Source organism: Nannospalax galili, unplaced genomic scaffold (assembly GCF_000622305.1).
Source record: "Nannospalax galili isolate Female #2095 unplaced genomic scaffold, S.galili_v1.0 scaffold341, whole genome shotgun sequence".
Classification (NCBI taxonomy): Eukaryota; Metazoa; Chordata; class Mammalia; order Rodentia; family Spalacidae; genus Nannospalax; species Nannospalax galili.
This window is the reverse complement of record NW_008346082.1, coordinates 1,959,712-1,986,971: the sequence shown is the minus strand read 5'-3', so window position 1 is coordinate 1,986,971 and position 27,260 is coordinate 1,959,712. Positions and strand designations below refer to the sequence as shown.

Sequence of the window (27,260 nt, the reverse complement as noted above, 5' to 3'; positions counted from 1 at the left end):
GAAAGAGTGGATTACTTCCACAGAGTTACCATGGCAAGTTCGTGCTTCGCGCACGGGCGCGCACACACACACACACTGCTAATAATATAATTAAGAAATTAATAAAATGGATGTGTACTTTTTTTTTTCTTTTGGTCTGTTTGAGACAGGGTCTCCCTGTAGCCCTAGCTGCCCTGGAACTCACTGTGTAGACCAGGCTGGCCTTGAACTCACAGAGATCCGCCTGCCTCTGCCTCCTGAGTGCTGGGACTAAAGGCGTGCACCACTGCGCCCAGCATAAGTGTACTTTTATGCTTGCATGGTGGTATGTGCAAGGCCCTGAGTTTGATCCCCAGACCCCTATCTTTCTTACTTTTCCCGCAGACCCTATCTTACTTTTTAAACTGTTTTAACTTTGTACTTTTCTGTATCTTACTTGAGACCCTCATTCTTGTATTTTCAGGAATAGATGAGTCAGCACCAGTGTCAGTACAGAGTTCAACAATGATGGTACATGTTTAACCTGCGGAAGTGGGTGAATTTCTGAGTGCAAGACTAGCCTGGTATACATAAGGAATCCGCCCCCCCTTTTTCTTTTTTTCTTTTTTTCTTTTTTGGTCTTTTTGAAACAGGGTCTCCCTGTAGCCCCAGCTGGTCTGGAACTCATTATGTAGACCAGGCTGGCCTCGAACTCACAGAGATCCGCCTGCCTCTGCCTCCCAAGTGCTGGAACTACAGGTGTGCGCCACCATGTCCACCTTGTCCCATTTTTTCCTAACACACATGCATAAATCCTTTGGGGGGTGTCTTGAAATAATTTGGAACATTTTCATGTCTGTCATCCTTGGTAATTTTGTCTGTTCCCTGTAATGGACTGAAATATTGGATTTAAAAAAAAAAATTTTATATGTATGGGTGTTTTGCTTTCATGCATGTATGTGCACCATGTGCATGCTTGGTGCTCTCAAGAGGCCGGAAGAGGCCATCAGTTCCCCTGGAACTAGAGTTACATATGGTTTTGAGCCATCATATGGGTATTAGGAACAAACCCAAGTCCTCTACAAGAGCAGTAAGCACTCTTTAACCACTGAGCCATCTCTCCAGCCCTGAAATGTGGATTTTGACATGTGGGCGCAAACTACCCTTTTAAAAAAATTTTAATTGAATTTTGTGTATTTCATACATAAAATTGTCTTTATACCCTCTTCCCCCTTCTCCTTTGGCACACTCCCATAGCGCCCCCCCCCCACTGAAGTTCATACATTGTCAGTTGTATTAGGGCCTATTATGTAAAATTAGTGTCCTGAGATGTCCCTGAGTGTCAGTACAAGTTCATCCACCTATGAACTTGCATAGGTTTAGTCTACCTATCTAGAGTCTCTCCCTTCAAGAAGATCAGCTCTTCCTCAGCCAGCAACAATCAACTGCCGGTAATTCTTTGACTAAGATTGGGGCCTTCTGTTCATTTCTACAGTTCTGTTGGGTTTTTATCTGTGTAAGTTTGTATGGGTCTTGTGCATGCTGACACCATTGCTGTAGGTTTGTATGAGAAGGGTCCCATTTCTGTATTGCCGTGCACCTCCTCCCTGGCTCTTGCAGTCTTTCTGCCCCATCCTCCAAAGTGGTCCCTGAACCCTGGGTGGGTGGATCTCAGTATAGGAGTCCTGTCCAAGGACTCTTATTCTCTGAATTTTGGCCATTTGTGTTCCTAGCTCTGTGTCGCGTGAGGGAGCCTCATTGGTGATACGTTAGTGTTCTCTTCATCCCTTGTTCTGTGTTCCGTGAGTCTTAGGTATAGAGGTTACATCCTAGATGTGCCACTTAGGCTTGGGCAATTCACAAACAATCTCTTTGATCAGTGTGTAACTCTATAATAATCTCTGTCTGTTGAAAAAGAAGCTACTTTGATGGGTAGTGTCTGGGATATTTGCCTGTAAAAATTTTTTTTTTTTTGTCTTTTTGAAGCAGGGTCTCCCTGTAGCCCCATCTGTCCTGGAACTCACTATGTAGACCAGGCTGGCCTTGAACTCCCAGAGAACCACCTGCTTCTGCCTCCTGAGTGCTGGGATTAAAGGCCTGGCGATTAATGCATCTATTTTTATGTGTATAGTGTTTTTGCCTACATATATGTAATTTCATACATACCAAACCTGGATTGTCTAGAAGATAGCCAGTGCTCTTAACTACTGAGTCATCTCCAGCCCTAACTTTTTTTAATACATGGAATTTGAAAACTTCCAGACATCTACTCTTTGCCAATTGGAACATATAGCCAGCCAAGACAATGTCTTCTATAGAGCTCATTTTATGCCCTACAGCAGGACTTTTATGTTAGATTCACATATTTCCTTTGGCCCCACCCATTTAGTAACTTTTTCTTAGGTCTCTCTGTGTAGCTTAGATCTGAGCTGGAACCCTCAGTCTTCCTAGGTTTCCACAGCTTGTTTTGTAGCCTAGTCAGCTGATACTGAAAACAACCTTTAAAACATTTTTTATTATGTTTTATTGAATGTGTTTCTGCGTGTGCCTGTTATGCAGGTGGAGGTCAGTCCCAACCTGTTGGAGTTGGTTCTCTTCCTCTATCATACAGGTTCCTGGGATCAAACTCAGGTTCTCAGGCTTGGTGGCAAGCACCTTTACCCACTAAGCCATCTCACTGGCTCCTAACAACAAAATCTTACAATCAATTTTCCTAAGGCCTCAATTATTATAATCTCAAATTGTATAGCATAGAAATTTCAAGGAGAGAAGCCTAAAAACTGTAATTTCTTGAATGTGGGTATTTATCATGGACTTTTTTTCCATTTTCAGGACTATTCTGTTAAGTGTAATCTCACTGCTTAATGAGCCCAATACCTTTTCCCCAGCCAATGTGGATGCTTCAGTTATGTTCAGGAAATGGAGGGACAGTAAAGGAAAAGACAAAGAATATGCTGAAATCATTAGGTAAGTACATTATGCTTTCTATTTTATTACTTTGTCTTCATACAAACCAAGTTCATTCTGGAACTAATGGTTTAAATTAGACTTTAATAATCTGTTCGTTTCAAAACAATTTCTCAATTCAAAACAAATTCTCAATTAGGGGGAAGATTTCCACCTGAACATAATCAGCTCAGCTATTGAAAGAGAACCCAAAACAAAAACTGAAAACGGGACGGAGGGCAGTGCAGAGCCTCCCGGTTCTGTTGTTATTTCTGTTGTGTTTTGTTTTGTCTGGCTGTATAGACCAGTCTGGCTTTGAATCAGAGATCCACAGGGGTAGTGACTGTGCACTTGTTTTTAGTCATCAGCCACTGAGGTGAGGGAAACATCAAGGATTGAAGGTAATCAGTGTAAACAGTAATGAACTATAGAAATCTACAGGAGCAGGAGGAGACTGAGTATTAAAGAAGAGAATGCTTCACTTTTGTTTTGCGACAAAATCTCAGTATATAACCCTGGCTGGCCTGGAACTCCATGTAGACCAAGGTGGCCCGGGACCCTAGATCCATGTACTTCTGCCTTCCAAGTGCTGGAATCAAAGGTGTGTGCCACCATACCTGGCTATTAATTATTTGTCTGAGGGCCTGCTTTTCTTATTTTTCATATTATGTACTCTTGCTAGGTCATTAAGGCCTTTTACCTTGGTGAGCTCATACTTGCATGACCATGCAGTCACACATATTTGCTAAGTGCAACTACAGAAACCAAGATATATTGGGAGGTAATGGAAGATTAAGCAAGAGAGGCAAGTATGCCTCAAGAGACTTGGAAGTCAGCCATATCTCAGGTAACCCATGTTGGCCTCAAGCTCCTTCCCGTAGCAGAGGATAACCCTCCTGTCTCTACTTCTCAAGTGCTGAAGTTACAGGCATGCACCACCATGCCCACATTGATGGTTCTTAATATTGGAGGTGATGGAACACTTTGTTTTTGAGTATCTGCAATGTGCGCTTCATGGGTCCAGTACCTGCGGTCAAAAGACAGTACCAGATGCTCTGGAACTGAAGTTACAGGAGGTTGTGAGCCACCATGTAGGACCTGAGCACAGGTCTCTACTAGAGCAACAAGTGTTCCTAACTTCTGAGTCACTTCTTTTGAGACCCTGTCTCAAAAAGACCAAAAGAAAGTAAGAAACAAACAGGACTCTAAGTTGGGAATGGTGGCGCACACATTTCATCCCAGCACTGGGGAGGCAGAGACAGGCATATCTCTGTGAAATCCAGACTATCTGGTCTACATATATAGCAAGTTCCAGGCCATTTGGGGCTACGGCTACAGGGAGACCTTGTCTAAAAATTTAAAAAAGAACTTTAAAGTTGGATATGATGGCACATACCTGTAATCATTGCTAGGACAGGAGGACCAAGATTCCAGGGAACTCTTGGACAATACATCAGACTCTTTGGCCAGTCGAGGTGGCGCACGCCTTTAATCTCAGCACTTGGGAGGCAGAGGCTGGCTGATCTCTGTGAGTTCAAGACCAGCCTGGTCTACATAGTGAGTTCCAGGACAACTGGGGCTACAGGGAGACCCTGTCTCAAAAAGACTAAAAAAAAAAAGTGTGCATGATAAGGGGAAAGTTTTTAAGTGAGAGTTATGTGGTTTTAGGAACCAGTGTTTTTTCAGTGGGAGAAGAGAAACGAGAAATTGGCCAGAGGTAAAAAAGGGAAATACAGTCTTGCTAAGTTAGAGTGAACATTAGCAGCATCAAGAATTGTTTCAATTTCAAAGTGTCTAGAGCTCAGAAAAGTGGTGAGCCTGGTGGTTTCTGAGCTACCAATATAAAGGGAAGAGTGGTTAAAACATGAGAAAGTGGTGGTTAAAACTGGTAAGATGTCTCAGGGCTAGGCAAAGAGAGTAAAGCCCAGAGGGTATAGGCAAGGCTGGCCACAGCTAACATTTTTAGCCTGAGTAAGGTCTAGCTAAAAAGAGGTGGGGTCAAGAGGGAAGATTAGAAAGTAGTATTCTGATGTTTTCCCTGAAACCTTGACTTGAGTTTTTATACTTTTTTTTTTGGTCTTTTTGAGACAGGGTCTCCCTGTAGCCCCAGCTGGCCTAGAACTCACTTGAACTCTCAGAGATCTACCTGCCTCTACCTCCTGAGGGCTGGGTTTAAAGGCATGGGCCACCACACCCGACTAAGTTTTTGTACTTTTTGAGAAACTATTCTTAGTGTGTGATGTGCACCCATTATCTACTAAGCTGTCATTAGGTCCTGGAAAAGTAGAAGTGACTCAGGAAGCAGGGAAGGTCAGAAAAGGTACCCAATAGGGATATATAGTAAAGGACAATTTAAAAGTGGGATTATATTCAACCATTTGTGTTGTCTCTGGGGCTAGGAGTGCAGCTCTGACAAAAGGACTTGCCTAGTATACCACTCCATAGATTTGATCCCCAGCATCGCAAACACAAACAGGTTTTGGCAAGCTTGACTCATCTTTAAATCAATAAATACCAATTTGAGACTTGAGTGATCAGAGAAGAATGTCGAAAAGTCAATTTAGTATATTCAAGTTACTGTAGCATTTTTCCCCCCAGAAAAGGTTATTATTAAATTTCCTCCAGAATGATTTTGTGGGGGGCAGGGCTTCTGTCGGACGCTTCCTGGCAGACACTGGAGTTTAGAAAGCAGAGTCGTAAGGGATCTTGATTATGGTCAGACTTAGGGCCACTGGCTTTTGCTTGTAACCCCAGTATTGAGGAAGCTAAGGGAAGGAGGACTGTGGCGCTCTAGGCCAGCCTGGGCTACAGAGTGAAACTGTCTCAAGAAAAACAAAGAACAGACTTAGCATAACTATTTTTGTTATTCTCCCTTCAGGAAACAGGTTTCAGCCACTAAGGCTGAAGCAGAAAAAGATGGAGTGAAGGTCCCTACAACCCTGGCAGAATACTGCATCAAAACTAAAGTGCCTTCCAATGACAACAGCTCAGATTTGCTTTATGACGACTTGTACGACGACGACATTGATGATGAAGATGAGGAGGAAGAAGATGCCGACTGCTATGATGATGATGATTCTGGCAATGAGGAGTCGTGACATGTTCCTTCAGTGCCCCTGTACTGCCCTGCCGTCTCAGGCCAAAGGGAGGGGAGCAAGTGGGGACCGAGCAGTGTCCCCTCAGCAGAAACTTACGGGGTGGGAAAAACACAGAGCTCCTGCTGACTCCCCTATGGATCTCAGTTTGCTCCTTTTCGTGGACCTTTACTGGAGAAAGTAACCCTCCACAGGATCTCTGAATTCCTGCATTCTTTACCCTTTCATCACTGTACTGATTCTTTTTTAAAAACCACCACGACCCAGACTCCCGCCTCACTTCATCTCTGCAGAGCGTTCACAGCAAAACACGTTTGTCTGTTTTTAGGTTCCTGAAGAATTAGTCTAAGACATTTAATGTGTTTAAAGCTGGGAACCCACTGGGAGTTCACAAGTGCTGCATATATTGGGTAGCAAAAGAAAATGGGAAAAAGTATAAACAAAAAGAAACCCACAAAACAAAACTAAAAAAAACAAAAACAAAAACAAAAAAAAACCTAAAAAACAAACAAAAAGGTCAAAAGAGAAATTAAGAAAGAAATAAAAGTATTCCTGGAATTAAATGAAAAAGAAAAAAAAAAAAAAAAAAAAAAAACCCAAAAAAAAAAAAAAAAAAAGCTCAAAACCCCCTAAAAACCAGGAAAAAAAAAGCGAATTTGCCAAGGTTTAGCTGCTCCTTTACATTAGTGCGTGTGCATCTGTTCAACCACGTGGTGGTGAATTTTGTTTCTTTCCCTTCCTGAGGCTGGGATGCAGTGGGCATCAGGGACTTGCTTCTTGCTAAGCCTGATGAAATGTGCTTCTGCCTCCATGAAACCATCCAGCGTGGGGGCTTCAGCTACTCTGAGGAGAGAAATCAGATTTTGTTTTTTGGAATCGATTGGGATCTAAAGCCTGAAATAAATATTCATACTTTACATAGAACTGAGCACTTGGCTGCTATTTATTTGAAAGGTAGGGTAATTTTTTTCCCACCAGGGAGTGGGGCAAGTGGGGAGGAAGTGGAGGTTAGTGTGTATGGATTTTTGGTGATGAAAATAAAGTTTTAAAATACCAGTTTTGGTTAGTGCTACTGAGGGAAAGGACTGCTGGTGGCCACTGTTGGGAGGAAACATCTGCTTTATGTTTAACTTGGCCTTCCCTCAAATAGAGCGTGATTTTTTTTTTTAATTTTATTATAATTTAAGTAGCCACTTTTTATTCAGTATTAATCCTAGTGCATGTGTTAAGATTTTGGTTTCCATTGAGCTGCTTATACTGATAGTGATAAAGTGAATGTGTGAGACTTGAGTGACTGGTTCTTGTTTTCTTCATTGGGTACGATCTGGACTTTCTTCTTTCAATATACTTGGGCTGTGGAATGCAAACAGAAATTGTTAGAGCTTCCCCTTGGCTTAGCTGTCTCACTTCTGGCAGGGTCCTTTTAGCTAACTGGGCGGTTTCCATTCCAGGCAAGGCCTTCTTTCCTGTGGTGTATGTAGTTGCTGCAGTTTTGTTTCCATGTCTGTCATGTATTGCTCCAATCAAGATTGAGATCCAGCAGCCTTCTTCCAGGGACTTGAGAATCTGAGGATGATTTTTATTACTAGGGTGAGCAAGCGCCTCATATTCTTGAGTGGGGAAACCGCTACAGTGTAAGATCAGGGTTCAGAAGGAAAATAAAGCAGGGACTGAGCCTAGTGCACCAGTGTCACTTATCTTCAGATGCTCAGAAAGAACCAAAGGGCAGATTAGGGACAGGGTAGAATGGATCCTAGGGTGGCAAGAAGACCCTTCCTTCTTTAGCTCCTTCCTTTCTGATCTCAGGGTTTTCATTCACTCTTAAAATTCTCCCCAACACAGGCTATTTCCCAGCAGCCCTCTGGCCTCCAAAGTTTAGTCTGTTATTAAATGAGAATGTTTAACATCTTAAGGTTATTGTGGGCTACTGTTGTGTTGTCCTGAAATCTCCGTAATCTTCATAGGACCAGTGATTCAGGGCACACAGCAGCTATGCAGGACAGCATGCTATGGAGTGACAGTATAAGCTCCCAGAAGGAGCTAACTTGCTGCTCCCCTTAATTACTTCATTAAGCATCAAGCTTCCAGATAACCTGCAAATATATTCACAGCCTCTAATTTACCTCCCCACTTTCAGTGCCCCACTCCCACAGGTTTATGGCCAGTAGCTTGGTCTTGGTCTTGGAGCTCTGAAATGAAGTTTTTCACCCAGACTGCTAAAGCATCTCACTCCCAGGCAGGCCAGGCACCTGCGTTATGCCTCAACCAGCCTGTTGCTTGGTGACTCAGAGCCAAGCGGAGGTTGGACCCTGTCAGCCCTTGGTGGTGGTACTGCTGTAGGCTGGGTCTAGGGTATGTTGGGGCAGACATTCTGGTAGTTAAGACTGACCTACAAAACCCGTGTGCTGGTTCTAGATTTCTGTCCTTGAGAACATGTCCTGTGGAAAAACACTTAAGTTTTCTGTCTTTTGGGGAGTGAACAGATGTCCTGGGCTCAAGCCAGAACCTTCTAAGTACAGTTATGCTAGTTAATTGGTATGAAATAAACTCAAAATTCTGCATCACTTTTTCTTTTTTTCCTGATTGTGGCCTCACTGATGCTTTTCAGCTCATGTATCCTGAGGCTGGGTGGACAAAGTGTATCATGATTCCATTGTTGCCTCTCTCAAAGCTCTCTCCACTTTGTCCTCATCATTCCAGAGTTCTTTTTTTTAATTAGCCACACTCTACTTTTGTAGCCCTTTTAGGGCCATTACTTGCTCCTTTGCTGGTTTCCTTATGTTTGATCCTATCTAATTAAGAAACTGGAAGGGAAAAATAGAAAGTTTCTCTTTAGAAATTAACTCTTTCCTCCCACCCTGATAAACAAGGTTTACATTTACAACTAAAAAGATTCAGATGCAATTTTCAACTATTCTGAAACCAGCAGGACATGCCTGACTTTAATAGTTTTCTTAGCTAAAATTGTGTTTTTCTTCCGTTTAACTTATGAGATTATTCGATGCATTTTGTGTTGACTTTCCCTTTAGTGGTTTGTCTTTTTCTGCCCATCTGTCTACTAATAAAAATGTGAAATAAAATATATCTTATTGCAACTTCCCCGTGGGATTGACCTTGACCCTCTTTTTAATTTTTTTATCCTCGTGTTAAAAAAATCACATTTCATCGCCGGGTGTGGTGGCGCACACCTTTAATCCCAGCACTTGGGAGGCAGAGGCAGGTGGATCTCTGTGAGGCCAGCCTGATCTACATAGTGAGTTCCAGATAGCTGGGGCTACAAGGAAACCCTGTCTCAAAAAGATTAAAAAAAAATTTTACATTTCATTATTACGTTGACACCCAGGACTCAGCTGAAAACTTAAAAGCACCATTCAGATTCTGACCAGCTTTTATGACACTAGCCAACTCTTTTTCCTAGAAAAAGGAAACTATAATCACGTCTGACCCATATATGCTTTTAAGGAAGATTCTAAAAGACAGCCATTTGTTAAACAGTTTGAAGGCTGATGCTATCACTTGGCAAACGTTCTGTTCACTGTCACAACTTGTCTGGTGGGAATCAGGAGAGCAGGGCGTGTAGCACAAGGCCTGCTAATGCAGCATTCAGGAGGCAGAGGCAAGAGGACTGCTGTAAGTCCAAGGCAAGCCTACAGAAACTTTTTAATTTTAGTTGGATATGTGCCCTTTTTTCTGGTCAGGATTGTAAGCTGTGGGTTAATGGCTAGAAGGAATCCATTTGATGACATGACCACTGCTCCTGAAAGTAGAAGCATGTGTCTTTCCTGCTACACCCCAGCACCCCATTACAGGGTGAGCATTCCTATTCAGAAAACGGAAAGCTTTAAACCCTGGGATGCTCTTGAGCATTCTGGGTAGGTCAACTCCGCCTACTTATCAAGTAGTGATTCAGAATAGAGCTGTAACACCCTTAGGTCCTCGACAGCCCACCCCTACGACAGCGCACCAGTCATCTAACCTGCCACAGCCTTTGACTGCCAAGCCATAGTGTATAAGTGAAAGAAAGGCACAAAAACAGCTTAGACCTTGAGCCCTGCACTCAACTTTGCTTCAGATTGTGAGTCAGTTGAGGTTTGGATATCACCCATTCTGGCACTGTTCCCAAGTTGTAGTAAAAGGCCATTAGAAACATTAACTTTCAAATACAACCTGGACCCTGAGGAGTTTGTCTTTTTAGGTATACATTTGGGCCAAGAAAAAAGAAGGATCAGAGGAAACCCTTACATAATCTTACATAGAACCTGTAAAGTCTAGGGTGTCTCTCCCAAGCCAACCCTCAGCCATACCACACAGAGACCATGCATGCTCTCAGAACTTTATTAGGTGGAGTTTAGGCAAAAGAAAACCCTGAATCAGTTGCCCACCTGCTTCAGGACAACTGGCGTGGAAGAGCCTTTGCTTGGAGATAGGCTTTCACCATTTCTGTATTAAACAAGGGGTGCTGACTTGGCTGAACATCTCTGAGACCCAGTTTAGATTCTTTTTTAAAATTGTTGGCCAGAAAAAGGCAAGTCTCTAGGGGAAGCCCCTGCTGTGTGTGCAGGCAGACAGGCACCAGGTTGATGTTGGGCAGGGATCATGTCTGCTGTTCCCAGATTGAAATCCATTTGGTGGAAGGGAGACAATGACAAAAGGATGCGTTACCTAAAAACAAGTATGAAGTAATTACAGAGGGAAGAAACAATGGTTCACGAGGAAGTAAGATAAGTTGTGATTCTTCATTGGTACCCCAGCCGCAACTAGTCAGTGGTACACCTAGGAGCCCACTGAGCAAGGGGCCACATGGAAGGCCTGAAGGCAGAAAGGGGTGTGGGCAAGGGCTTGCTTGGCTACTGTGAGGTGTCCAGAGAGGGAGAACACACTTGCATTCCACCTGTAGCCACACCCCAACTCCCCAAGGCTTCTATCACGTTTACAAATACATAAATACATTACATACAATAGTGAGTCTGGGAGGCAGGCTTCCCACAGGGGCTCAGCTGACACAGGCATGCGTCTCAGAATTCTAGGAAAGGGCACCGGGTTCCCAGAAATGTGCTCCATGCATTCTCTCCTGCCCAGGAGCCCACCCACTTTCTGGGGTCTAGTTTGTCCAGTATGGAGCGTTGCCATAGTTGGGTTTGGAGGCTTGAGACTTGGGCTGCAGGGAGCTGGGCTGGCTGCGCTGACCAGAGCCACTCTGAGGAGGAAGAGGGAAAAAGGCTATAAAGGCTGGAACAGAACCCCAGGCCCAGGGCAGGGAGGCTGCCTCCATCACTGCGCTCACCGGGGTATCTTGTGGAAGGTGGTGATGTAGCAGCTGTGAGTGGGGCTGCTGGTGAGTCGGCAGAATGTGGAGAAACGGTGGGGGTGCATAGCCAGGGGCTGGGCCAGGGGCCAGGGGCCCAGTGGAGCCCAAGGCAGAAGGCAAGCTGAAAGGTGGAGGGGTCCCTGCATGAAATCCCTGCTTATCAAAACTCTGTAAGACAAAGACAACATGAAGGTCAGACTGAGCTGTACTTCCCTCCGACTTAACCTGCCCACCTTTGTCCATACTCACCTGTGTCTTGTTGTAGACAGAACCTGTCATATCAGGTAGGCCAGTGGTGCCTGAAGACACTGATACTCCTAGGAGGAAAAGCAGTTAGTTCTTCATAGCATTTTGTCCCAGCTCTACAGACCCTGGGGTAACCCTGCCTCAAGACAGAGTTGGGTAGAGATTCCAGGCTTGAGTCCTGGAAAGGAGTAGATGACACTACCTTTGCCAGGCCCAGAGCCAGCTGACTTGTTTGGTGCCTGTGATGATCCACCATAGCCACCCTTCGTATAATCTCCTGCCGCCGTCCCCTGGGTCAAGTCATCATAACCTAGCATGACAGGGTACAAGAGGCATGTGTGAGTTAAGCATGCCTGACCTACCCTGCGCCTCATGGTACTAGGAAGCACCCCATACCTGTGCTGTAGCTGTGCTGGCCATAACCACTGGCCTGCTGAAAAGGGGCTGGAGGGGTGCTGAGGTTCACACCATGCTGCTTGGCTGAAGCTGGAGGGACCTGGTGGGATAAGCAGGTGGGGTCTTAGTGTAAGAGTAAGGCAAGGCAGAACATATAAGGCAGACTAAGCCTGAGCCATGGGCATAACAAAGTCACAACCAGAGGAAACCTGTATTTTTTAAATGCAATGCTTGGTGGATCTATAGGCAGGCCCCTGACCAGTCCTGAAGGAAGGCCAGGTGTAACTAAGTGGGATCTTGACACCCTCTGCTTCTCCCAGAAGATGGGAATACATGTCTAAGGTTTCAACCTTACAGCAACCCAAGGCATAGGGAATGAACTGCGGAAATACTCACAAACATAGTAGGCCCATACTGGAAGGCACTGGGTACACCTGTGTAGTAGGGGAGGCCGGTGTAGCTGTAGCCAGGTGGCAGAGCAGGATTCAAAAAGGGCTGCTGGGCTGTATGGTGGGTCTGGGATTGGCTCTGCTGTGCCTGAGCTGGTGTGCTGGGAGGTGCAGGGGATGCAGAGTCTCCTCGGCCAAACTTTGTGATGTCACCTAGAAGAACACTGTACCTTGTATCACCAGGGAAAAGGCCATGCTGGCTCTTATAAACAGGAACAGGTCTAACGCCAGTTCAAGTACCCAAAACTGACAGGGCTGCTCAGCCTCTAGCCTCCTGGGGCTAGTTACAGGCCAGCCAATCCCCTCCCATTCTTGTTCACTGAGCCTACTAACCTGAATATGGATTATTAGCTAGGGTCCCATCTCGGCTGGCAAGGGCTGTGGGTGCTGCAAAAGGAATTCCGTAGTAATCCTAGGAAAGACCAAGGAGGCTCACTGAGCAAATGGCCTCACCCCAACCCTCAGAAAGCAGATCCAGCAGGCAGCACAGCCATGGGACACTAGGTGATGTGATGCACTCTCGAGATGCACTCACAGAGCTGCGAGTACAACAGTGAGTAAGGCATGCCCTGGGAAGGGCACGCAGCTCAGGACTCCTGCTGACCAGCATGTGGACAGGCTGGCTAACCTTGCCATGGGCCCCTGGAGGCCCAAACTCACACATATGTTTGACACAACAGATGGGGAACATGACAAATACCACAGGCTGAACCAAACTATACTGTCCTTTATTATGTAATAGACTAAAAGAACAGCCAGGGAGCAGGGAGACAAAGGAAAGGAAAAGCCTAGGTTTAAGGTGGTGGGGGTGAGGGGTGGGGGCACCAGGCAGGCATAGGACCCCAGGTTTAGGCCTCAAATAGCCTCTCCCTATTCACTCTGTACCATCAACACACACTGCCAAAGGCCAGGTGTGAGGATAACAGGTATAATAGTGTGCAAAGGGACAAATAAGGTAGAGCTATGTGAAGAAGCCTGGCCTAGTCCTTACTCACCACTCAGGGTCCTGACGAGCTTGATCTGAGCAAAATGCAAGCCCTCAGGCTAGCCTACTTCTGAGGTCATACCAACAATAGTATCCAAGGCTGGAATACATTCACATCCTTTGGCCATAACTCTAGGTAACATCCAGGAAACCCACAGAATTCTCACCCTAGAATCCCATGACGCACAGGACTAGCTAAACTACATGGAGCTGGCATGAACCCAGCTGTAGACAGGTGGAAAGGAAGCCCAGAAGGGGAAGCCCTTTCACAGAAGATGAGAAAATCTGAAGGTGGGAATTAGGCACAAAAGTCTTAAAGGCTAAAAACATGACTCAAGGGAATAGTAAAAGGTGTATTTCCACTGTGGGTACTAGGGATTTCCTCCAAGGTACAACTTAAGAACAGGAAAAGGAGACCCTGGGTACTGGTGGAGAACTAAGAAGTGTCCTTATGGCAGGATGAATTCCAGCCTGCACCCCCTCTGCTCCTGGGGGCAGGACAACCTCTTATGCTTCATGACTGTGGCCCAGAGGCTCTGTCTGAGAAGTCCTGGAGGGGAACCAGCAGGCCCTCAGGCAGCCTCTGCCTCAGAAGACGCCGGCAGATGGAGAAGCGTTTCTCTCCTAGAAGGCAGAGGTGGAACCTCCAGTTCTACACTGGTGGCATGGCAAGAGAGCACACAGCACAGAGTGGGGCATTTAAGGAAGACATTTAAGGCAGCTCCACACTGTGGAAGGAAGTCTCTTCATCTGGCTACATGAAAGACATTGTGTCTGATAGTCTCTGGCAGATGCCCTGGAAAACAACAAGCTAAGACGACTGGCTGCTGAGGACCAGGCCTATTCCCTGCTTGCCCTCCCTTCAATGACTGGCTCTCCTAGGGCAGGCCCAGTGTTCCAGCCTTAAACTCAGGGTTAGACTAAAGAGATAACCATGGCAACAAGACAGAAGCACCAGGGTAGGCATTCTTGTAAATAAAGGTGAAAGGCTAGACCCAGGAAACACTTTAAAAGACAGTGAGTTCCTGCCACTCATTCTGCGGGGGACAGAATAATGCTATCATCCTGAGTGTAACCACTGGCCCCAGAGCCCAAAGAAACAATAGTGCTCTGAGATAAAGACACTCAAAAATGTCCAATCCCAAGCTCGAGTAACCAACTTGCATGTGTTGGGTCGGGTCGTACAATTCTTTTTCTTTTTTGTGGTTTTGTTGAGAAAATCTCAGTATGTAACATAGGCTGGCCTTGATCTCTTGAATGCTGGGATTAGAGGAATGCACCTCCATATTCAGTTATCCCCACCCCCTTTAAAAAAAGAATGGAGCAGGAAGATAAGGAACATTTGGTTCAGGGCATGGCTTACATATCCTCTTGTCTCAGAGGGCTTCAAGTTCCCCAGGGAGGAGCACTGGACCCTCATGTGCCAAAGCAATGGGCAGACCAAGCACATTACTGGACACAGCTTTTCAAAGGTAGTGTGACGTTCCATAGGTTGAGGATTCTAAAGGCCAAGTTGGTGGCAGTCAAGGCCAAGAAAGGAAGGAATCTGATCTGCAAAAGTCCCACAAGCCATTTTCCACTCACCACTGGTAGCCGTGACTGCAGCATCTGAAGCTCGTCATAACCGTAGATCTGCATGAGAATCAGGAGAGTGTTAGGGACTGACTACAAGCCACAGTCTGGGAAGCTCAAGCCCATCTAAGGGCCAAAACAAGGTTTCAGGCATGACACACCCAAGAATGAGACCTGGGTCAAGTGCTTTGGGAACAGATCCTATCTAGGTAGAGTCTAGAAGGAAGATATACCAGGAATTAGCTGGATAGAGACAGGGAGAGAACGGCCTCAGGCAGGCAGCCCTAGCCCAACCCACATACCCCCCCAATAGGTCCTGCCAGGTGCCAGCTCCTGAGGCCAGATCAGATAAGACTGGCCAGGAACTCCACTGTGTGCTTACCGGGTAAGCAGGAAGCAGACCGCCAGGGCCCACGAGGTACTGGTTGTGCAGCAGGGGGGGCACCCCTTGAGGGAGGTTTGGGGGTGCTTTGCCTACAGAAGGAAAAAATCAAACAGCATGGATCAGCTACTACACACTGAGGCACCTCAGCTGCTCGGGGTGGAAGAATGGGTCTGGAAGCTCACTACTGGCTATAGCACTGCCCCAGATAGGTACATGACCATTACACTTGGGCTGAGAAACAGAGGGTCATGCTAGGAAGCAGCTGAGGGAAGAGAGAAAACACATGCTGCTATGTTCCAGATGCTTCAATACAGAGGATTCTGCACCCAGATAGGCAGCTTCTACCTTTGCAATTCCAAAGGACACACTGTGCTGAGGCAACTTGGACAGAAGAAACCACCTTTCTCCTCAATGCAGAAAGAAGCCATACACAGCTGGGGAAGCAGGCTGGTCACAAGGGCTTCTGGCAGTTTCCAGTCTGCTGGGCCAACTAAGACAGCTTAGTTCTGATTAGCATATACACATAGTATGGTAAATGCTGCTAGGATTCCTGCCAAGGAAGCCCACCTAGAGAATGATTTTTTCCATCCTGCTAGGGCAGGTCAGCCTCACTAGGCCAATCAACACAATAGTAAAGCTGGGGGTGGTGGGTAAAAGGAGTGTGTGACTTTCTAATGCTTGTGTCTGCCCAACCTGGTAGCTGCTGTTGGGCACACTTCTTGGGAAGCTCCATGTATACATCTGAAGGAGATATGGAAGGGGCCTAGGGCATATACCTGAGGTCACCAAGGGTGTGGCCCTGGTACTGTTGCTGGGTACGCTCACAGTGGTTCCACCCAGGCAGAGGTTGCTCACGGTGCTCATGCTCCCAGGCAGGATGACCCCTGAGGATGGGACACTCGGGGCAGAGGATGCTGCTGTTGAGAAGGTGGTAGATGAAGAGGTGCTCTCCACAGGGGCATGCTGACAAAACAAATGCCAGGATACATAGATCTGAAGGCAGGAAGTCAGGACTACAGCAGGAGACAAGGTCAGCACTTGGGAACTGTACGATGAACGAGTCACTATACCCTCTCACTGTGGGACCAGACCTAGCCATTAGGACTTTACTTAAGTGACGTTCACTTTAAAGTGAATGTCAAAAGCACAAAAACTGGGCTGAAGGCCTGGCCACCTTTAATCCCAGCACTCGGGTAGCAGAGAGAGGTAGATTTCTGTTAAGTTCAAGGCTAGCCTGACCTACATAGTGAGTTCCAAGCTAATCAGCGTCTCTACAGTGAGATTCTAACTCAAAACAAACAAACAAAAACTGCTGAAGAGCTGGATCAGCAGTTAAGAGCACATACTGCTCTTGTAGAGGCTAAGTTTGGTTTCTAGCACCCACATCCGACAGTTTACAACCAACTGCTTGTAACTCCAGCTCCAGGGTATCTGACACCAGCTTTTGAACTCTGTGGGCACCTACACTCACATACACATTTTTACACACACACACACACACACATACACACACACACACACAAAAATTTAAAAACCACTTGAACTGCTTGTGGGCACCTACACTCACATACACATTTTTACACACACACACACACACACACACATACACACAAAAATTTAAAAACCACTTGAACTGCTGGGCGTGGTGGCGCACGCCTTTAATCCCAGCACTTCGGAGGCAGAGGCAGGTGGATCTCTGTGAGTTGAGGCCAGCCTGGTCTACATAGGAGTCTACCTGCAAACCGAAATTGTGGTTTCCTGGGGCTACTTCAGCACGGAGCCTGTGTGGAATGGGCCCACAAGAAGTACAGCAAAAGATGCCCTACTCTGCCCAAGACCTAACCCAGACCCCTGTAAGGAGCCATTCTTCCCACTCAAGACCACGGGCCACAGAACCTGGACGGCTTACATCAAAGTTCATAAGGGTTACTCATAGGAAGAAAATACTGAACACTCCCCATTCCCATGAAGAACTTGTTCCTGACCAGCTGATAACTCAAGAAGTCACCCCAGAAAGCCTCTTCTTCCCCATTCCCATGAAGAACTTGTTCCTGACCAGCTGATAACTCAAGAAGTCACCCCAGAAAGCCTCTTCTTCCTTTCTGCTGCTCCTGATGGGGCACCTTCAGTACTCTAAGAACACCAAATAGCAGGTCTAACTGACTCTCTAAGGATGTGAAGCAAATGAAGGACCAAGCACTGAGAACCCTTCACAATGTTGGATGGGAAAAATCTAACTATGACAGACTGAGAGAAAATCATGTATCTGACTATATTTTTAATTTTTATTTATTTTTTATTGTATATGTATGATTGTTTTGCCTGCATGCATATAAATAAACCACATGCATGTGGTGTTTGAGGAAGCCAGAAGAGGGCATCGGATTTCCTAGAACTGGAGTTAAAGTTGTTTTTTTTTTTTTTTTTAATGTTTTTATTTATTTCTTTATATGTATGAGTGTTATGGCTATAATACGTGTGTAAGTGCACTCGTGTGGTGCAATGCTTGCGGTAGACAGAAGAAACTGTCGGATCCCCTGGAACTGGAGTTACAGATAGTTGTCAGCTGCCATGTGGGTGCTGGGATTTGAATCCAGGTCTTCTGCAAGAACAGTCAGTGCTCTTAACCGTTGAGCCATCTTTCTAGCCCCAGAAAACCAGAATTTTAAAGCCACAATATTGGGTAGATCCTGTTGAAAGAACATAACTGTCCCTTTGCCACCACCTCATCCTGAAGTACAGGTGATTCCTTCCTCACAGGACCCAAATGTCACCCCTTTTCTTCCTCCTCCATTTATTTCCATCCAAGTCCCCCTTGCTTGTGGACCTGTTACTCCAACCTGGCTTGGAGCTTCTGTCACAGCAGCTGGGCAGACTGTTCTGTCCAAGTACCACCTATCAACCCTAAAGTATGCTCCAGTCCCTGCCAGTTCTTAGTTAAGCATATTCTATAGCTTTCTTCCTTCCATTTTAGAACCATTCCTTCCACTAGAACCTTCAATTCACTATCCAGTCTGACTGACAGCCCTTAAAATCATGCTCAATTTCACAACTCATCAAGTTCCCACTTCAATAACCACAATCGAGAGTTATTCTCTGGCACTCAAGGGCACTCCCTAGCTGACACCTCCAACTTTGAAACTGGCCTGGCCTGACTTCCTTGATGACATAGTTCTGCTGATTTTTGTCCTACCCTCTGAAACTTCCTTCTTTGAAATATTTACCTCTGACCAGAGTTCAAGGGCATGGGACTAAATCAAATAGGACAGGATTAATAGCCACATCCCTATACCCCAACACAGTGGAATACAATTATATTGTTTGGGCCAAGAGTTGGGACAATGAACCTCACTCAGAGAGGTGCATATACAAGTGCCTGTAGCAGACGATGGTTCCTCACCTCAGAGCTTCCTTCCCTCCTAGAGCTTTCCCTACACCAAGTAGTAGAGTTTTACAGAAGAACAATATTCTTGATTCAAGGTGTTTTATTAGAGCCCATATGGGAATGAGCAATGAACCCATTTTTCTGCAGGAGGGCATCAAATGGCTCAACATGAAAGGCCCAGCAAACAAAACTGTCCCTGCTAACTAGACATGTCTCCTGTAAGGAAGAGCACACACCAAGTCCTTGGGGCTGAGGCAATAAACCAAGAGACTCCAGCCCATCTCAGAGATTTAAAATTAACAGGCTTCCCAACTGCCCATGGAAAGGTCCAATGTGCTAGGCAGAAGGGGCAGGCACTTACGGTGTGTGGCGTGCTCGAGGAGCGTGCTGCATGTGCAGAGGAGAGGCTGTTCTGGTGGCTGGAGAGAGAACTAGAAGACAAAACAGAACACCACATGTCCAACTAATATTTTTCCAGAGAATCAAGGCCTACCTGGATGACTGGCTACAATCAAGCTTTCCTTATCCCTGAGAAAGTCTGGGTGTCAGATTTCATGCACTCAGAACCCAGTGGCAGGGTTCTCCTGGTGGTCAGCAATGACCTTCAAGCTCATTTGCCAGGAGATCTGAAGTATCCTGGCCTGGGAAGACTCCAAATTCAGCAAACTATAACACTTTTAGTTATATAAAGAACAAAACCAGATTGCTCACCTGGAGAGTTCAGAACACTATGAATCAAGAAAGGTTCTATGTATACCTCATACTAAGAATCAGGATTGAATTCCCATTAGACATAGAGTTCAAGTCACTTTTGCTCTGAGTTGAATTATTAAGAGAACTCTAGCCAGAAGATGTAGGTAACAAGCAAGCCTACCCCCCATTCCAGTAACTTGATCTTTGGACAAGCATAGGCTAGAAATCTGGTCAGAAAGTGACACTGGCCAGGATCTGAGGACAGGCAAGGTATGGACACTTTTTACGGGGCTATGCCAGCAAGGGCATTAGAAGTAAAGCCTTTCATATCTAGCAATTCTGAGATGTCACCAGGTCAAAACTCAAGTTAGAGCATTAAAGCAAAAACCTATGACTCCATGTTAGAGGCAGTAAGTGGGTTCTGTTCAGGGGCACGACCCTAAAAGACACTCCACAGGTCTTTATCCAATTTACTTTACTTTGGGCAATCTCCCACATACCTGCTAAGCTGAGAAAGGGAGCTACTGGTCAGATCACCAGGCTGGGACAAGGAGGGCAAAGTGGCAGTGTGCTGGGATACAGAGGGCAGAAGCACTGTGCAGCAGGTGGTGCTGGTCAAGGAGCCCACTGATGGGAGGGCAGAAGGAGGGTCTGCTGTCTTTGGAGCTGGAACAGATGAAGCAGCTGCAAGAAATAGATGTGTTGAGCTCCAGAAGCATGCAGCATCTTGCACATTCAGAGATGATGCACACCAAGTTACCACCCCTAGGAAAATGTCCTAGCATGTCACCAGATGGCTCTATTTCTCTTGAAAGGGCTACATAATTGTATGTGAAGGGTTGGACAAAAACCAGAAAATAATACCTTTAAAATCATAAACTGTCTTGATGTGAATATATTTCTCCCATTTACAGAAACATGCTGGGATTGATGTGTATACAGAGAGGCAAATGTCCCTCTAAAGGGACAGCAAGAGAAAATAAAGGGCAGATGAGCAAGACCTTGCCAGAGCACTTTTATCCATGTGGCACCAGCAAAGGCTGCCAGAGTGCATGGTCAGCTTCAGACAGGTATGGAGAGGTCTATATTCCTAAAACCTGCAGAATTGACACCACTGCCTAAGACCCATTTCCAAACACACAGAACTTCCTTGGTATGTATTTTAAAAGATAAATTACAGAGCACAGGTATATTTTTTAGGTGTCAAAAGACACAGACCCAATCAATCTGTTCTGAAGAAAAGACTCAGGTTTATTGTCATTCACACATTAAGTCAGATTGGAATATGACATCATCATCTTTTCCAGGTAGGAAGAGGTCACTGCTCCCCTCTTGTAGAATGCCCTTTGAATAAGCACTGTAACAGGAAAGGAACAGAGGAAATAGAAAGGGGCTGGGCGTGGTGGCGCACGCCTGTAGTCCCAGCACTTGGGAGGCAGAGGCAGGTGGATCTCTATGAGTTCAAGGCCAGCCTGGTCTATGTAATGAGTTCCAGGACAGCTGGGGCCACAGGGAGACCCTGTCTCAAAAAGACCAAAAAAAAAAAAAAAAAGACAGGGTAGCTTAAACTTTCCAAGTAGCCAAGGATGACTTCAAACTCCTGATCCTTCTGTCTCCACCTCTCCAATTACACTGTGTACAATCATGCCCATTTTTACTGTTTATCGTTTTGAGACATGGTCTCAGGTAGTCCACAACTGCCCTACGATGACCTTCAATTTCTGATCCTCCTGTCTCTTGAGAGCTAGGATTACAGGCTTCTGCCACCATGCTGAGATTTTATGTGGTCCTGGGGAATGAAATCCATAGTTTCACACCTGCTACATAAACATTCTACCAGCTGAGCTCCACCTCCAACCTCAGAAGAATTAACACGGCCCTACACTCCAGAGTCTGCCATCTTACCATCATCCTATTCTGAAGATGAAACTGGTTCCTAAGAGAAATTGGAAGAAGACACCACTGATGCATCTCACCCCAAAAGGTACCTCCTCCATGAGCCACGGAACAACTTGTAACAGGCTCACAGAGAAATGTTCCCTGAAAAAAACGGGCAACAAGGAAGGAGATTGGGAATGGCTAGAGGAGTGAATATGGGAAATACAAATTGATCTTCAGATCCCAGATACTTTGTACTGTATTAACTGACGAGTCTGAGGTCAATGTAGGATAAATAATGAATAAAAAAACCCTGTCTCAAAAAATAAAAATTTCAGGAAAAATGTACTCAAGGGTTTTTTTTGAGGATTCCCCCTATCTTAGCCGCACTCTGTTTGCTTTCCACCAGTCACACTGAGAACATATACTTACTGTCTAATGTGTGTTGACTTCGACCACCACCATGTCCATTCTACAGGAACAGAAAGAGAGTTACAAGGACATGTTCAAACCCACGATTACCTGGATGACTTTCTACTGGATCACAATAACCATAAAAATATGTTATAATCTCTTTTATTCTGTTTTCGAATGTAAGAGGCAAAAGAAAATGAATAAATACATACATAAATAAATAAATGCAATACAAGCAAAGTAATAAATCCCAAGACGTGGACACATTGAAAACCAGACTCAGGGGGCTGGAGAGATGGCTCAGCAGCTAAAAGCACTGGCTGCTCTTGCAGAAGACCCAGGTTCGAATTCCTACACAAAAGACGGTTAACAACTGTCCATAACTCCAGTTCCACAGGGGATCTGACACTCTTTTCTGTCCTCCGTGGACACTGCACGGCATGAGTGCACCTCCATACATGCAGGCAATACTCTCATATACATAAAACAAAAATGAAGTTAAAAAAAAAGTTTAAGGGGGAAAAAAAAACAGATTCAGTTGTGGGGAAGTAACAAGGCCACAGGAAAAGGAAAGCACTCTCTCTTTTTTTTTTTTAATACTATTTAAAAAATATTTTATTTATTATTTTAATTTTATATGTATGAGTGTATTGCCTTCATGTATGTGAGTGCAACCATGCTGTGCAATGCCACAGAGGTCAGAAGAGGGCTTGGGATTCCCTTGGAACTGGAGTTAAAGACAATTCGTAGCTGCCATGTGGGTGCTGGGAATCGAACCCGGATCCTCTGCAAGAGCAGTCAGTGCTCTTAACCACTGACTCCAGCCCCCTGAAAGCACTCTTAACACAATTATGAAGTTGTTCAACTATGGGACAACATCAAGGCCCTTTATACTTAAATCATGAGACACTCCTGTTCTCATGCAAATTCTGATATGCAACAAAGAAAATGTTTCCAAATTACGAAAAAGGCTAACTTCCATACTGGAATCATCAAAATGATGGAATTGACAAGAAAAAGGAATCTTTACAAAATGACAGCTGCCCCCACAGGCTGAGGGGGGAAGTACAGCAGTAGAGCCCAAAGAGCCCATAAGGCTCAGACAACCTCCTAAGAAAGCACAGACAGAAGCTGAAGCATCTTTTCTAACAAATGCTAAAACTATCTGGGCATGGTAATGCACACCAGCACTTGGGAGACAGAGGTAGGGAGATCTCTGTGAGATGGAAGCCAGCCTGATCTACATACTGACTTCTAGGCCAGCTGGGACTATAAGGAGGACTCTGTCACAAAACAAAACAACACAAAAAAACAAAACAAAACAAAACCTAGTATTCTAATCATTGCCTGTGTGTTAACCCAAGTCTAGCATAACTTGGGCTTATGACTACTGTGCTATTTACAATTTTCCTTCAATAAGGACCTGAAATTATTTATAAGAAATACAGATAGTAGGAAGTCAAGGTTGGTAGCCTGTAATCTCTGAAAGATGTAGGAATATCAAGTTCAAGGTCATCCTCAGTTACTTAAGACCTTTTCTCAAAAATAACAAATACAACAATACAATACAGCAACAATACAATTGTTATTTTTGAGAAAATAACAATACAGTAAACAACAAAAACAAAAAGACAATAAATTGGAACGGGGTAGGGAGGGGGAGCTTCTCTGAGTTAAAATAAAAGGCTCTCCCCTCAAGAAAGAGAAATACAACTATATCGTCTCATCAAATGTATAATTAATGGTCTAGTCTTTTCCTGCCCATTAAAAGTAGGTTCACTCCCCACAACAAAAATTTTTTATTCATTCTTACTCTTATTATTATTATTGTATATATGTGTGTGAGAATGTATGTGCAGGTACAATTCAAATGCAAACAATAAGGTCAGCTCAATGGTAAGCAGAAGGCCTTGGGCTTAATCTTCAGAACTACAAAAATTAAAATTTTAATTTTAATCCCAGCACTCAGGAGGCAGAGGCAGGCAGATCTTGTAAGTTCAAGGCCAGTTTGGTCTATATAGTAAGTTCCAGTACAGCTGGGACTACAGACCCTATCTCAAAAAGACCAAACAACAATAACAACAACAACAACAACAAACCCCAAAACAAAACAGGGACTGGAGAGATGGCTCTGTGGTTAAGGGCACTGGCTGCTCTTGCAGAGGATCCTGGTTTGAGTCCCAGCATCCACATGGTGGTTAACCAACTTCCCTCTCCAGTTCTAGGGGATACGACTCCCTTTTCTAACCATGGCATGACATTTTCTGAGCATAGCATGACATAGGTGCACCTACCTATACACAGGCAATACACTCATACACATAAACCAAAAATGATTGATTGATTGATTGATTGATTGATTGATTGATTTATATGTATGCATGTATTGCTTGCATGTAGGTAAGTGCACCCGTGTCATGCAATGCCCACAGAGAACAGAAGAGGCTGTTGGATCCCCTGGAACTGGGGTTACAGACAGTTGTTAGCTGCCATGTGGATGCTGGGATTGGAACCTGGGTCTTCTGAAAGAACAACCAGTGTTCTTTACTGCTGAGCCATCTCTCCAGCCCCCAGAGCACATCTTTAAACATAGAAAACCAAGGGAAAGCGCGAATGCAGTCCCCCACTACCACAAATTATGCAGTCAAGTCTCCCACATTTGGGGACATCGCAGGGGTCAGCACATCCCAAAGTGAAATGGATGTGCCTCACCCTGGGAAAACCACCTTCCTGATCATGGTGTCTCCCCTACCAGGTAAGTATTAAACAAATAAACAAAAAGCAAAACAAAACCAAGGACTAGGCCCTAGTACTCAAGAAAAAAAAAAAAGGAAACCCCAAATTACGAAAGGGACTAATAAAAGATCTTAACAGCAGCTCATCATACTGGCGAACACCTTTAATCCCAGCACTTGGGAAGCATAGGCAGGTGGATCTCTGTGAAACTGAGTTCAGCCTGGTCTACTTAAAGACTTCGAGGCTGGCTGGGGCTACATGGAGACTCTGTCTCAAATTAAAAAAAGAAAAAGCCAACCGACCAACCAAAAAACCAAAACAAATAATAGGAAACACCAAATCACAATGCTAGTACAATCTAATCTGTATCAAAGAGCAAAAACTAAGTCACGTGAAAATCCAAGACAACCTGTCTCCTCTCATATCTTCCAATCCCAGAGGAATCAGTTCCAGTGAGAGTAACTCAGAAGAAATTCTAGATGAAGAATTCAAAATAATCTATTTTCTTATTGATTTCTTTGTTCATCATCTAACAGTATATCACCTTAAGTCTGTGCATTTTTCTGTAGAAGGTCTTGCTATCAATCTTCTGACTGAAAATGGTTTGAAATCTATTTTGTCAGCTATCAGAATAGAAACATCTGCTTGCTTCCTAGTTCCATTTGCTTAGAATACCCTTTTCTACCCTTTCACTTTAAGACAGTTTATCTTTGATAGCGAGATATGTTTATTTAAGGTAGCAAGTAAATGTACCTTGCTTTTGTTTAGTTTAGTTTTTTTTTTTTTTTTTTTTTTTAAATTAGAGACAGGTTTCCTTATGGTCCCAGCTAGCCTGGAACTGGCTCTGTAGGCCAGGCTGGCCTTGATGTCACGGAGACCCACTTGCCTCGGCCTTCCAAGGGCTGAGACTAAAGACGTGCACCACCAACCTTGTGTTTTGAAAATTTTTTTCCCCAAGCTCTTAGCTTCTATCATTTGATTGGAGATTAGAGACTATTAATCTACTGAAAGGTGACCACAAAGACTCCTAACTGGTCAAAGCACTAAGAATGCCCAGTCATAAATAGGGTATTGTACATCACCCCCTCCAAGACTCAGAAAACACTGCAGTAGAATAGATGAAGAGCATGTATGGGTAGCAAGAGTGGGGAAGTGCTGTGGAATGCTGACTTCTGGAAACGGCATGACTGCCTGTACTCTTCAACCCACAGCAACGGTGATTACCTACACAGTATTGGGACTACGCAGACTGAGCCCATCAACACTCCATCACAGAAGAAAGAGAAGTTCATGAGGCCCAGCCTTAGCTGAAGATATATTTGTAGTTAATCGCCAATGAGAAAGGGAAAGTCTTTTTGTCACTGGTGCAGCAACTGGTAAGGAGCCCATGTTCTCTGAACAACTCATGTGTCTGCAAATAACTAATGAAACTCACTGCATTACCAAAAACAAAACAAAGCAGAAGGGGAACTAGTTAAGAGGAAGGGGATTAGTGGGCATGAGATAGAAATAATTATGTATAAAAACCTTAAAGAGTACAGGCTATAAAGAAAGACTCTAGTCAAAGAGTTAGCCAATTTTCTAAATAAAATCTAATCCAAAAGCATAATTTGGCCTGGTTCAGCAGGTAAAAGCATTTGCAAGGAAGCACCCTCACCAACTACACACACACACACACACACACACACACACACACACACACACACACAATTTTTAAAGAGTAATTTGTCAAACCACATACTAACTTCCAAGTTAGATATCCTAAGAAAAGAATGCTAGAAGCATTACTTACAGGGACAGTGCCTGGAGCTGAATCTGGTGAACTCACAGAGCTTTGGTATGCGACCCTGGTATGCAAAGAACTCTGGTCGTAAGAGGAAGACGTTGTTACTGGACTATTAGAGCTCAAGGACGAGCTAGTTAGACTGGAGGAGGTAACTACTGAAGTTGTGTAGGTGGAGTTCTGTACAGCACTGGTCATTGGTAAAGAGGTATTCAAAGGCTCACTGGAAAGAATAAAAGGTATTAGACATATACTCTTGTCAGCCTGAACAGATTACTTCATCAGTTTACTATCATATTCTAAATAGATCAGGGCATTGTGGCACACACCTTTAATCCCAGCACTCAAGAGGCAGAGGCAGGTACACTTCTGTAAGTTTGAGGTCATTCTGGTCTACATAGTCAACCAGGGCTACATAGTGAGACCCTGGCTCATATAAATAAATAAATTAAATAAATTAAATAAATAAATAAATAAATAAATGAAAACAGTAAGTAAATAGATATGTAAGTATAAAGTTATTTATAGGTTGGAATGGGGCCTAGCTCAGGTCTAGGAAAAAAAAAGATTTAAAGTTAGGTTTAATTCCCAACACACACATGGCAGGTCACCAACTGTTTGTAAGTCCAGTTCCAGGGGATTTGACACACTCTTCCGGCCTTGGTGAGCAGTGCACAGATGTGGTATACATAAATGCAGGGAAAATACTTACACATGAAAAAACAATTTAAAAATCTTAAAAAAAAAAAATTCAACCAGGCTTGGTAGCACACACCTTTAATCCCATCACTTGGGAGGCAGAGGCAGGTGACCTCTCTGAGTTCCAGGCCAGCCAGGGTGACAGTCTTAAACAAATAAAAACAATCCTTCCCCTGTTTTCCCCTTATAACCTCCCACCCCAGACCCACCTAACTTAAGTGTCAGGGATGGGGTGGTCTTTAACAATTTTTAAAAATCCTTTAAGGAATCCATTGCTTTAGAACCATTTAAGAGAAACTCAAAACAAGTATCAGGTCTTGCCACTCCACATG

The 27,260-nt window shown here is 44.5% G+C and overlaps 2 protein-coding genes and 1 non-coding gene across 15 annotated transcripts in view; 1 reads left to right on the top strand and 2 right to left on the bottom strand.

Moving 5' to 3' along the window:
• The window catches only part of Ube2r2 (ubiquitin conjugating enzyme E2 R2), a 60,531-nt gene extending 54,040 nt beyond the window's left edge, over positions 1-6,491 (top strand). Inside the window, exons 4-5 of the mRNA XM_008842470.2 lie at positions 2,791-2,925; positions 5,783-6,491. Of these exons, the coding sequence (XP_008840692.1) occupies positions 2,791-2,925; positions 5,783-6,002 (355 nt within the window). The 3' untranslated portion in view covers positions 6,003-6,491. The remainder of the gene's footprint in view (positions 1-2,790; positions 2,926-5,782) is intronic.
• A 3,825-nt stretch (positions 6,492-10,316) lies between these two features.
• The window catches only part of Ubap2 (ubiquitin associated protein 2), a 91,240-nt gene continuing 74,296 nt past the window's right edge, over positions 10,317-27,260 (bottom strand). For 12 of the 13 annotated variants that reach the window (XM_008842465.3, XM_029567958.1, XM_008842466.3 and 9 more), the window contains 14 exons: positions 26,239-26,452; positions 21,729-21,768; positions 19,919-20,102; positions 19,087-19,156; positions 16,117-16,303; positions 15,338-15,429; positions 14,968-15,015; positions 12,732-12,810; positions 12,346-12,551; positions 11,950-12,049; positions 11,756-11,863; positions 11,557-11,624; positions 11,284-11,475; positions 10,317-11,196 (listed from right to left, as the gene is read on the bottom strand). In XM_008842465.3, the coding sequence (XP_008840687.1) occupies positions 11,101-11,196; positions 11,284-11,475; positions 11,557-11,624; positions 11,756-11,863; positions 11,950-12,049; positions 12,346-12,551; positions 12,732-12,810; positions 14,968-15,015; positions 15,338-15,429; positions 16,117-16,303; positions 19,087-19,156; positions 19,919-20,102; positions 21,729-21,768; positions 26,239-26,452 (1,684 nt within the window). In that variant the 3' untranslated portion in view covers positions 10,317-11,100. The remainder of the gene's footprint in view (positions 11,197-11,283; positions 11,476-11,556; positions 11,625-11,755; positions 11,864-11,949; positions 12,050-12,345; positions 12,552-12,731; positions 12,811-14,967; positions 15,016-15,337; positions 15,430-16,116; positions 16,304-19,086; positions 19,157-19,918; positions 20,103-21,728; positions 21,769-26,238; positions 26,453-27,260) is intronic. The other variant, XR_001872673.2, reaches the window with a different exon arrangement.
• On the bottom strand, positions 24,309-24,473 carry LOC115071926. The gene has a single exon (XR_003850983.1). It is a non-coding gene; the product is annotated as a U1 spliceosomal RNA (small nuclear RNA).